The following is an 11,643-nucleotide window of genomic DNA, read 5'->3' as shown; positions in this document are numbered from 1 at the left end:
GCGGCGGCGGCGGCGGAGGAAATCCCACCCCACGGGTAGCGGCGGCGGCGGCGCGCTGATGTCAGCGCGCCCCTTAAGGTGGACCGAGCGGAGAGGCGGGGCAGGGGGCGGGATCGGGGAGGGGCTGGACGGAGCTGAGCGCTTCTTGGACGCGCCCCGCCCCTGCCCCGCCCCACACCCTCCTCCCGGGGCGCTGGGCGGCTGAGCCTCCCAGACACCGGAGCTACCGAGCCCCTTGGGCCCCGCCGGCGCTGACATCTGGCGCGGCGTTCAGGACGCGGGCGCGGCCGCTCCTCGCTTTGGTGCCCTGGCCAGGCGAGTCCCCGCGGCACTCTGAAGCGACGCAGCTGTCGTCGCACACTTGCAGTGCTGGCCCACCGGGTGGACAACGCAGAGAACGCCAGGCCCCCTGATCCCGGCCCGCAGGTCCTGGCGCTGGGGCATGTTGGTCCCCTCCCGGACCTCTTCGCAGGTCTTTCCCTTAACATCTCGGAGCCGGTCCCTGGGGTCAGATTGATGTTCTTGTTTCATGCTATTCCCGAACAGGGCCAGACCTCTCTCATCCGGAGACCTCCTGGCATTTATGAGGGTGGGAAATTTGTGACATTGTTTATTTCTTGCCCATCTCACAGCGCTCGGTTGTAAGGGTAAGGAGGACAAGGCTTCCTTGCCCAAACTGCAGGTTCGGGAGTGTGTGTAGGTGGGAGAGCTAGGGTCGGTTGAGCCCCTCAGCCTCCCAGAGGCAGGGTGGAGCGCCCCTTGGGAAGCCTGTGAAGCACTGGGCATCTTGCCCCGCCGGGGATAGGCCTGTGGGCAGGCCCACCTCCTGCAGGAAATCCCACCCGCCAGCTCCACTGCTGCTGCCCACTTAAGGTGGACCCATGCCTTTGCAGTGCCTGGCTGCAGTGTGGCCAAAACAGGCTGAGCAGCCAGGGAGAGCAGTGCAGAACCTCTGGGAGGCTGGGACCTGGGTCAAGCTCTGAAGCCTCCACAGTGAGGACCAGCAAGTCTCTGTTCCCTTGAACATAGCCCCAGGGCTCTCTGCTTGGAAACCAAGAGCCATCAGCGCCCTCCCAAGGTGGGAATCCACTGGGGCTTCGAAGGGGGGTCCTCACCCTCCTTGGCCCTGGGCTCCTGCTCCTCTCTGGCCAGAATCCCTTGCTGCCCAGGGACCACTTTCTCAGGCCATGCTGCCACAGGCCCTGGGGCTCCTTGGCCTGGAAGCCCCTCCCTGCCTATACGTGGGCCTTGTGAAGGCCCCAGCCCCAGCTTGGCAGGCTGCTGGCTGTGAGCCATTAAAAAGACCCTGGGCTGGGGGGCTGAAACTGGGGCATTAGTACAGCTCCTTAAGAATAGAAATGTTCATGGGCCTTTTCCCGTAACACTCCAGCTGTAGCCTCTGCCTGGTGGGGAGCCCACTACAGGGGGCCTAGCATAGGGTTGGGGGGCACCCTAGCACTGAGTGGCAGGCTCAGGACACAAAAGTGAGTGAAGAGCGGACACCTCCTTACCTCTGCCCATGGTGCCTCAGCACCTGGAGATGTAAGGTCCAGGGTCTTCACAAAGACTCTGGCCAAAAGATGCCCCACCCACAGCTTTGCCATTGCTCCCACTCTTCTGGGACCCCAAGCCCTGGAAGCCTCTGGATGCAGGCACACCCATGGGGAGCCTCCCCACAGGCTCCCAAATTGGACTCAGGCCCAGGTCTGACTCTGGGTCTGTGTAGGGGTACCAGGACAGCTGAAAGTTGTGGAGTGAGCACCAACTGCTGGTCATGGGGAGAAGGGGTGCTTGGTGCCTCCTTGGTGAGGTCCCTGCAGATTTCCTGGGCAGAGGGGAGTCCTGGGTCGGGGGAGGGGAGAAGAGCGGGGGAGACCCAGTGAGGCCTCCGGCCCAGGATTCCTCCCCTGCTGAGTTAAGATCCCAGGGAAAAGGAAAGCAGAGCAGAAAGCTTGCCCAAGGGACTGACCTGGAACAGAAAGGTATATCAACTCACTTCTCACTCCATCCCCAATACCAACAGCACCCCAATTATGGCCTACCGTTGCCTCTGCCACAGGGAGGAACTCACCTGAAAACACAGTTGCTGAGGGGCTTGGGAGAGGCCCCACTGGCATCCCTGTTCATCCCAGTGGGACCGGATGTCAGGACTGCACGTCTCCCTTTCTGCAGCACTCTGCAGTGTCAGCAAGCCACCTGTAATGTAGCCTGGTCACAGCACATCTCTGTTCCCCAGCCACTGTGAGGGGCCTACCCTGCTGTTGGGGTTGTCCCCACCCCTTGGAGACACAACTCTTCACCCAAGAGGGAAAAAGTCAGCCTGGGGTTTCACATCAAGTGGGATTCATCTTATATTAGAGCCCAAAGCAAAAACAATGTTCAACAACCATTCTGTACTCAGTGAAAGGGGAGTCTGACTGCCTTTTCCTGAAGGATCAGGCCTGGGCCAACCTTTCATGCATCAGTGCAACCTGCAGAGGCCCAGGGGGAAGCAACAGCTGTCTTACGTAAGGACTCCAGTTCATCAAGACAGGTAAGGTACACAAGCTTCAGTGTCCCTCCTTGGCCGGAAGGGCCTCTGTGCCAACACTGACTTCAAGAGCACCCAGACCTGTGCCTCTAGAGGCATAAGGCTGCCAGGACACAACAGATGCACAGCATCCTTTGGAAGTGCTTCTCTGAGGTTTAGAACAAGACACGTCACAGGACACACAGAACACGTGGAGACATCGGATAGAGCAGGGCCCAGCCAGTAGACCCTGGCCACACCGTAAAGCACCTCAAGCAGGTGTCAATGGCCAAATGCCGAGTGAGGGTAATCTATTCCAGGGCCAGGTCCAAACTTGCTCTGCAACCCCTCACCCACATCGGAGGGCTGTATGGCCACACTCTGGATCCCCACTGGCCTCCCAGGACACACGTTACGATGTGTGACCACATGCTTTGAAAAGCCTGCTGGTGCACCAAAAACCCTCTTCCCCCACCTAGGACACCATTCAGACGCCATTTGTTTTACAAGACAAGCCCCCAAATGGCACCCTTTTACATTCTTGCAAATGGCCCTTTATTTAAAGCTATTGCAGATATCCACAATTCCACCCAGATGGAGATGCCATGAGTGAGCAGGTAGGCCAATTTTCTCTGAGGACAGCAGCAGGGTAACCAAAGAGGGCTGTGGGGCCAAGCTCCCCACCCACCCAACACACTGCACCAGACTGGACAAGTGTGCTATGGGACCGGCTTTTCCCTCCGCCAGGGCCGAGGGCCAACCAAACGCAGCCTTGGCCAAAGCCTGGAAACCTACTTGGCCTTCCCATGTGAAAAGCCAGGGTGTACTCCGGTGCTCTTCCTTTCCCTCCCCCAGAGGCAAGAAACAGCAAGACCCAGCAGAAGCCCACCTACTCCTTACCACAAGGCAGAAACACACGCCACAGCAAGCACCCCTGCCCCACCTTGGACACAGCATGGCCCCAGAGGCCAGCAGCAGCCCCAAGCCCGAGGCAGAGCCAGGGGTGGCAAGTGGGCTCTGCAGCGCTGCCCCAGCACCCCGGAGCCAGCGGGCACCCACACTGCTCCCAGGACAGGGCCGGCGCACACACGGTCCTGCCCTCTGTGCAGGTTTCGAATGTGTCGTTTATTCACTATTTTTGATGACTATAAATAAGTGTTTCCACTATGGAAAAGAAAGTGAGCACAGTACATTTTCATGACTGGGGAATGGATTTTCTGAAGTCTTCTTCAATAGGGCAGAAACTTAGAAAAAAACAACCTGAATGTTGGAATTCAGTTCTTTATATAAAGTCCCTTGTAAAAACAAAACAGAATAAAAACAAACTGAAAAGAAGGGGCAGGGCAAAATTTAAAAAAAGAAAAAGGAGGAAAAGAACGGAAGGAAGAGAAAACAAGGGGCGGTGGCTTATTGCTCCTCCTCCGCTCCAGCCTTGCTCTCGGCGTCTTCCGACTCCTTGCTCTCCTCCTTCACGGAGAGAGCTTCTAGCTTCTCAGTCACCTTCTCGGCATCATTGTTTTTGCCTGACCCTGCTAAGACATAGGGGGACACAGTAAGAAAACCAAGAAGCACTGCTCTCTGCAGCCTACCCACCTACCATGGCCCTGGGCGAAGGCGTAAGAACAGGCCACTTCACCATGTGCCAGCCAAGCCAGCCTCCAGAGGCACACAAACAAGTAGGAGTTCATGTGGGGGACAAGAGTCAGGGAGCTCAGCTATGTCAGGTCACTTGCTATGGCAGCCATCGTCAGGCCCCCGACTGCGAGGACCTCCTGAGGCCCCTTTCGCTGTGAGCTCTAGCCAGATGTCACTGGATCCCCAGGCTGGGAGCTGTGAGGCCAGGCCAGGGAGCACATGCTTGGGGCCCTGATGGCCAGCTCACTCCCCAAGAAGCACTATGTGTCCCCAGATGGCTGTATCGCCCTTGACAGGTCGAGGTGGTCACAGCACCACGGGATGTTTCTGTGGCAGACGGAAAAAGCACCCGCCTGGGGCTGCAGCCGGATGCAGAGTGAGTCTGCGAGGAAGTCCCCTACCCAAGACACCATGTCACCTTTCTTTTCTCTCTCCTCGATCTCTTTCCTGCATTCTTCAAACTTTGTTTTGAATTTCTGTGCATCTGTGGAAAGAAGAGAAGAGACCTTCTAAGATCCCTGAGCAGTGAAGGGGACACATCTGGAGGGTCTGAAGAGTCAAGATTCACCAAAGGCTCATCCCATGGCCAAAATGGACTTAAGGACACAGCCTTGGGCTCACTGCTACCCAGACCAGGCAGTAACTGTTTCTTGAGTCCCTCCTGAGACTGGTGGCTATGTTGCGCTGTCTCCCTCCATCTGACTGTGTGACAACCTGGGCACAGCAATACATGGCACTGGCGGCCATACACAACCAAGGGGAGGAGCCTCCCTCCCACTCTGTTCTCCACTCACATCAGAGTTCCTGCTAAATGAGGCCCACTGGGCACTTCTGACAATCGGGGCTAGAAAGGGACATGCCTGCCCCGGGCAAACTGAATGCCTAGTCCCCTTTGAGGTTAAAAGGGAGAAGACCCTGCTCGTCACCTCAAAGCCCAGATGAGGCCTCATCGGCACACGGCTCAAGGTGCAGGGCTTGCATCCTGCCCCCAAGAGAGCACTAGACAGCAGGGTGGGACCAGTCCCTACCATACACTTCCCAGGCACTACCGGTTCTCCCCGAAAAGCTACACAGTCAGATGGGCAGCTGCAGTCAGGCGGTCCCCACAGCCCGGCACCCTGCTGCTTACTTTCAGCATTTAGGAAGCGGATGGCCAGCAGCTCTGGCTTGGGGCACTCGTCGGCAAAGTCAGCGTGGGTGTTCCAGACCCAGGCACGGTCGCTGCCCGCATTCGGCTTCAGTTCCATCATCGGTGTGACTGGGGAAGAGGAGCCATGTGAGAGTCCTGTCAACTGCGGCAAGGCCAACTGGCCCCAAAGGCCCTGGTTGCCAACTGAAGGTGCTAAACGAAGGACCCCTGGTGGAGGTCCACCAACCAGGCCTAAACGAAATCCTGTAGGATATAGATCTTAAACATGTTTCTTTGCAAACACCTCGTATTCACTTAAAACCAAGACTGCTCTAAATGTGGAAACAGGGCAGCCTGCTCCCTGACCCCAGAACATCTCAGCAAGTGTCTCCAGTTCCACTGGAACAAGGGCTCCAACACCAGCAGAGCCGCTCACATCTAACCCTCCCTCCCTGTGGAGCACCCATCACATGGCTGTGTCCACATTCAGTCACACCATCAGAGACCTGGCCCATTGGGACGTGGGGGACAGAAACCATACGTGGGGTGACCACCCTGGAAGGCATGGGGTCAGATCAGGGCAACCACTCTGACACTGTCCAGGGACCTGGAGGACGAGGCCACCAGAAGAGGACACAGTGGGGCTTGTGACATACATCATGGAAGACAAAGCCATGACCTGAAATAAGCACAGCTACCCTGGTGTCCTTGGGCTTTGCGCAGCCCCAAGGCGGAAAAGGGAGACAAGTTGCACAAAGAACAAGAGCAGCCCCAATGCCACCCCCACCAGTGTGCCCCTGCACCCCTGGCAGAGGTCTCCAGGGATGTGGGTCGGCCCATGCCAAGCCCCAAACACACATGACCGTCTGAACCATGAACAGTCACATCATCTCAACACCTGGCAAGCCCTTGAGCTGTAGGGAGCACAGAGGTGCCACTGCCTCCTCCTGCCACCACCCACTGGCACATCAAGGGTCTATGACATGTTCCAGGCTCAGAACCTGCCTACAACCTGGAAACTACCCAGTAACCTGACCAAGCTCTGGAAGCAGCACAGGGTGTCAGGAAGACCCCTGGGGAACGATTCAAATTGGAGTGGAGGCCAAGGGCCAGAGAAGACAGGTGGGGGTGGTGGGGTTCACAAGAGGATACCCAAGCAGCCCCTAAGGAAGGGCATGAAAGGGGCGCCTGGGTTGCTCAATCAGTTAAGTGTCTGCCTTCGGCTCCGGTCATGGCTCCGGTCATGATCTCGGGGTCCTGGGGGGATGGAGCCCTGTGTTACGCTCCCTGCTCAGTGGGGTATCTGCTTCTCCCTCTCCCTCTGCCTCCCTCTTGTGCTTACTAGTGTGCTTGCTCTCTCAAATAACTAAATAAAATCTTTAAAAAAGGAAGGACATAAAAGCCCCTCTGCACCACCCCTCAGGGTCTCTGCAAACCCGCCCATCCTTCCACACCATCTTCAAGAGCTGTTCTGCTCAGGTTCCTGCCTGGTCACCCTGTGTGCCCTGATGAGGGGCCCCACCCTGCCAGACATGTATTCTACCCAGTACGGCAGACATGGCCCTGGATCCAGAATGCAGCCCCAAGCATGTCTGCTTCCCAATACACACAGCATTGCAGGACAATCCAGAACCCAAGAGACTGATTTGGTGGGGACCTTACTGTCACCCCTTCACAGATCAGGCCCGATGCGGCTTTTCCAGCCCCCAGCCCCACCCCCACCATATTGAACCCAAGGATGATGCCATCACTCCTGTCCAAAGGCCTCAGCCTGTCACCACCCACTACCTGTTCAGTCTCACAGGCACAGGGATAAGGTAGCCACCTTCTCCCCCCACCCTTTTCCCCTTTTGTGTCCTTCTTAGGAGACACCCCACAGGGACAAAACACACCCAAGAGTGGGAACGCTTCCTGCTGGGCACATCTAATACATATGGGAGCACATGCCCTGACAACACACAACCTCATAGTCCCAAGCCCACATTGGGGCTCTGTGTCCACCCTGTCATGTCCTATCTGCCTGGACTCCACACCTCGTATGTCAGAAACTTCTCTGAAAGTCTGCTCCGAGTTCAGAGCACGTGGGAACACCTCATTTCCCACTCTAAGTTCTGAACACACCATGAATATGCGCCCCATGTCCCACTGCACTCCTGGGCACCCAGTGCAGCACTGAAGGCAACCTGGCCAAAGACCTGAGGTGTCCTCGTGCGAGACTCAGAGTAAAAACACACCCCCCAGGGGCGCTTGGGTGGCTCAGCGGATTAAAGCCTCTGCCTTCCGCTCAGGTCATGATCTCAGGGTCCTGGGATCAAGTCCCGCATCAGGCTCTCTGTTCAGCAGGGAGCCTGCTTCCCCCCACCCCTCTCTCTGCCTGCCTCTCTGCCTACTTGTGATCTCTCTCTGTCAAATAAATAAATTAAAAAAAAAAAAAAAAAGAAACACACCCCCCAGAAGCCACCTACTGTAGTGGTTGGCGCATATCTTCAGGGTCTTGTCCCTCCTCATGAGGAGGCGGATGGTCCCTTTTTCCTTATGCTTCAGAAGCTTAACGTCACCAGTGCCTCGTTCCTTCCACTCTGGGAGATCATTCTCTGAAGCGAATCGGAATAGCTTTGCCCGCCTTCAAGAAAAGCCATTGAGAGAGAACTTAGATGAGCAAAGAGAGAAGTAAGTAGTGAAACACTGACTTGGAAAGAACACTGGTTTTCTGTGCACTGAACAAATGGCTGTATCTGGCGCCTCCAGAGACGGCCTTTGCTTTCTTTGACCATCTAGGACTGTTGGTCAAAAAATTACCAAAAGAGCAAGACAATAACAAATTTCAACATAAAGACCCAACTTCTCAGCAAACATACCTCCGAATACACCAAGCTATCCTGTGATCACAGTGCCGGGGAGCCCCTGGGGTCCCATAGGGCCACAGGGATAACATGGAAGCAGGTGAGATCAAGGACCCCTGCCCTCCAGGACCCCTGCTGTGAGATGCCCCCCCCCCCTGCCTTCCCGGGCCCCCCAACCCAGAGAGAGGGCTGCAGACCTCCTCTCAGGCTGCCAGGCTCTGGCCAACACCCTGCCTTCCTGCCCAGAATAGCACCTCATACTGGGCCCAGCCAAGGCCCCCACCCAGCCAGGCACTGAAGCCCACATGATGAGCCCAGCAGTCCTGCATTTAGGGCTTTAGGCCGAAGCCCTCCATTCCCTTTCCCTACCCAACCCAAGCAGTGTTGGTCCATTTCCTGCATAACACTCTGTTCTCTCCCCCAAGCTAAGGGAAACAGTGCCCTCACAAGGATGCCACCAGAGCTTTCACCTGGAGCTCAAGGCCCCAGACGAAAAGGCCTGACCTGTTGGCCTTGCTTCCCTCAGGAAGGTCCTGTGCCCAGGGCCGCCAGGAGCAGTTCTTAGCCCTTTGTGGGCGCACATTTGTGTGACAGCAACAGCACCAGCAGCAGTCCCCAGTTCTGGGAGAAACCAGTCCCTGGCTATCGCACCATTTCTGGACAAAGCAGTGATGTGAAGAACCAGTGTCTTCAGGGACACGCCCACCACTCTCTGAGACCAAAGGGGTATATGTGACTCTCCCTCCCCAGACCTTTGGGGGTGGTGGGAAGGGGTTCGTCTCCCCAGTCGGCCTTTCTTAGAGGGAGGGTCACTGTCCCTGCCCCCCACTCACACCCTCATCTGGCTTCTTCAATAGAATCTGAAGTGGAGGGGGGTGGGCAGTGAGGGAACTCCATAGCTTAGACAGGAAAAACACTCCAGCCTATTTCCATTAGCTTGTAAGGGAGCTTAGTGTTTCCTGTGATTGAGTCTCAGCAGTGCTGATTTTTTCACAAACATCTCAACACATGGCTGGTTCCAGTGCTACTTAAAAATGTCCCTTGCCGGGGCGCCTGGGTGGTTCAGTTGGTTAAGCCTCTGCCTTCAGCTCAGGTCATCATCTCAGTGTCCTGGGATCGAGCCCCACATCAGGCTCTCTGCTCTGTGGGGAGCCCTGCTTCCCCCTCTCGCTCTGCCTGCCTCTCTGCCTACTTGTGATCTTTCTCTCTCTGTCAAATAAATAAGTAAAATCTTAAAATTTAAAAAAAAAAAAAAAAAAGTCCCTTGCCATTGGAGCTTCTCACTGAAGGTGCCAAAAAACATGTGGAGAGTAATTTTTAGAAAGTAATCTTGGTAGGCCTAACACTATCCACTTTCACTTATAATTCCAGGTGTTACTCTGTGTGTTAAAAACACTGAAATGGGAATTCCCAAACTTTAAGATGCCAGAATCTATCATGCAAAAGAAAAAAAAAATAATAATAATAATAATAATGGCAGACTCCCTGTTCAACCAGAGGAAGGGTGCTGAGGGAGTCTTAGAAGTAACAAGCCTGGAAAGTGGCAAGGACAGGGGGCTGGTGAGATGCACCTTTGTGGACAGAGCAGCAGGGACAGGACACCAGGGAGCACCTGTGCTCTCCACAGCACTGGCCACCAGAAGCAGGGGCACCCAGTGAAGAGTTATCCAACCAATGTATTCTAACAGCTGCCCTGATTTCCACATTAGCCATCACACAATTCCAAGCCCTTTCTTCAAGCCTCGGTCCAATTGAAAGTCAGGCCAAGACCCTGAAACCCCTAAAAACCGTAACTTCAATCTCACACTAAAGATTCCTATGTCTGGAGCAACATGAGCTTACTTACATTTTAAAAAGCTCTTCTTCATCTTCTTCCAGCGTTTTAATTTCTTGCTCAGGAAGAGAAACTATAGGCTCAAACTGGGGGTCGTGGTTGGACTCGTCGGCATTCTCAGTGGAGGTATCATGGTCCTCATGGGTGTCCTGTGGATTGAGGTGCAGAGAGGTGACTCTGCTGGCCCTGGAGCCTGGCCCCCACACAGAGGTCAGCAGTACCGACAGTGGGCAATCTCTCCTAGTGATCTGCCTCATCCCAAAGCAAGAGATTATGCCCACAGTCTTTCACATAAAGAGAGGTTTGCACCCACATTGAGAGTGCAGTAAAATGAACGTCAGCACCCTCCCCAGATGCATCAAACCCATGTGTGGACGGCGGGATGGAGGTCCCTAAAGCTGGGCCCCCTACTGGCCAAAGAGACACTGTTTCACCACTTTCCACCTCTGTTTCCTCACCTGGAAAATGTGAATAATGACAATGCTAAGTGAAGATTAAAAGACACAATGACAGAGCAAAGCCTAAAGAAGAGTGCCACTCTTTAAGCAAATAGCAACCCTTTGAATTTTTACTGGTTGGGGGGAAAAAAAAAATCAGTGCTGTTGTTACTGAACAGGGCAAAAAAGTTACTACCCAACTGTTAGTATTTACATGGAATTCACAGTCCTGTCAGCAATTTTATCTTACATCAGAAAGTTGATGCCTCGACAGAAATCACACAAACGAGAGCAGTAAGATCCTGATCCAGTTTAGAAAACTACATAGCACAGAGGATCATAATTTAGGTTAAGTCTTACAAAACACGTGGTTTGGTGATCTGTAGTCCATAAAAAGCTGGGAGGCTTTGCTACCAAACTCGAGCCAAAAAAGAACAAATATAAGGCTTCGTTGCTTTCCTTGGTTGAACAGCAACTGCGGCTCCGCCGAGGGCAGCTCAACCCGAGTAGATGCCCGCAGTCAACAAAGCCGCCCCCACCCTGGGTCGGTGAGGCCACGACCCGACCACCTGGCTGGAACGCGAGCTTTCGCGACAGAGGCCTGTCGCGGTTCAAGACGTGAGAACAGAATGAATGAAGTGCTGCGTAGGCGACGGCAGGAAGGGACGCACGGTTTTGGTGGGAACCCTGCAAGTGGGCCGAGCCGGAGGAAACCGGCCATCGGCCCCTCATCTCAATCGAGCAGCGAAGTACACTAGAGACCAAGAAGCCGGGCGGCGGGCCTCCCCACGCCCCGATGGGGCTCCCGGCCCCACCTGGGACCGCCCCAAGGTCACGCGGCCGCCCCGCAGCCCCCGAACACGCGCGCCCCAGGCATCGCGAGCCCTGGCCCCGAAGGCCCCAGGTCGCGCTCCCCAAAGCTCCAACCACGCGCCACTGAGGCCCGCAGGCACCGAGCCCTCAAGCCAGCGGTGGTTGGTGGTGTCGGCGGCGCGGGCCGCCCACGTGGCCGCCAATAGCGGCCTCGGCCTCCAGGCCCCCACCCAGTCCCCGTCCGGGCCCGGCCGCACCTTGGCGGCCGCCATGGGGGCGCGGCGGCGGCGGCGGCTCGGCTGGCTCGGTCGTCGCTGGCTCCGCGGCCTCTCGGCGGCTGGTTGTAGCTCCTTTCCTCCGCGTCTGGCGCCGGCGCCTCCCGCCCTCCCGCTCTTCCCTCCGCCCCGCGACCCGAACCCCGACCCCTGACCCCGGCGGCGGGA

At 56.0% G+C, this 11,643-nt stretch overlaps 1 protein-coding gene across 3 annotated transcripts; it reads right to left on the bottom strand.

The window, feature by feature from the left end:
• Positions 1 to 3,609: 3,609 nt before the first annotated feature.
• On the bottom strand, positions 3,610 to 11,638 carry LOC111142384 (RAN binding protein 1). 3 transcript variants are annotated; one of them, XM_022495414.1, is made up of 6 exons: positions 11,458 to 11,638; positions 9,963 to 10,099; positions 7,739 to 7,896; positions 5,274 to 5,402; positions 4,563 to 4,628; positions 3,610 to 4,038 (listed from the first exon to the last, which is right to left on the bottom strand). In XM_022495414.1, the coding sequence occupies exons 1-6, from the start codon at positions 11,470 to 11,472 to the stop codon at positions 3,917 to 3,919; spliced, it is 627 nt and encodes a 208-aa protein (XP_022351122.1). In that variant the 5' UTR covers positions 11,473 to 11,638; the 3' UTR covers positions 3,610 to 3,916. The 3 variants fall into 3 exon arrangements, with proteins under 3 accessions (XP_022351122.1, XP_022351123.1, XP_022351121.1); XM_022495415.1 differs by lacking the exon at positions 11,458 to 11,638 and adding an exon at positions 10,409 to 10,444; XM_022495413.1 differs by having other exon boundaries at positions 3,614 to 4,041.
• Positions 11,639 to 11,643: the final 5 nt, after the last annotated feature.

The sequence above is a fragment of the Enhydra lutris genome, unplaced genomic scaffold, assembly GCF_002288905.1.
Source record: "Enhydra lutris kenyoni isolate GAN:26980312 unplaced genomic scaffold, ASM228890v2 scaffoldscaffold8, whole genome shotgun sequence".
Taxonomy (NCBI): domain Eukaryota; kingdom Metazoa; phylum Chordata; class Mammalia; order Carnivora; family Mustelidae; genus Enhydra; species Enhydra lutris.
The sequence above is the reverse complement of the archived record's forward strand: the minus strand, read 5'-3'. Positions and strand labels throughout refer to the sequence as shown.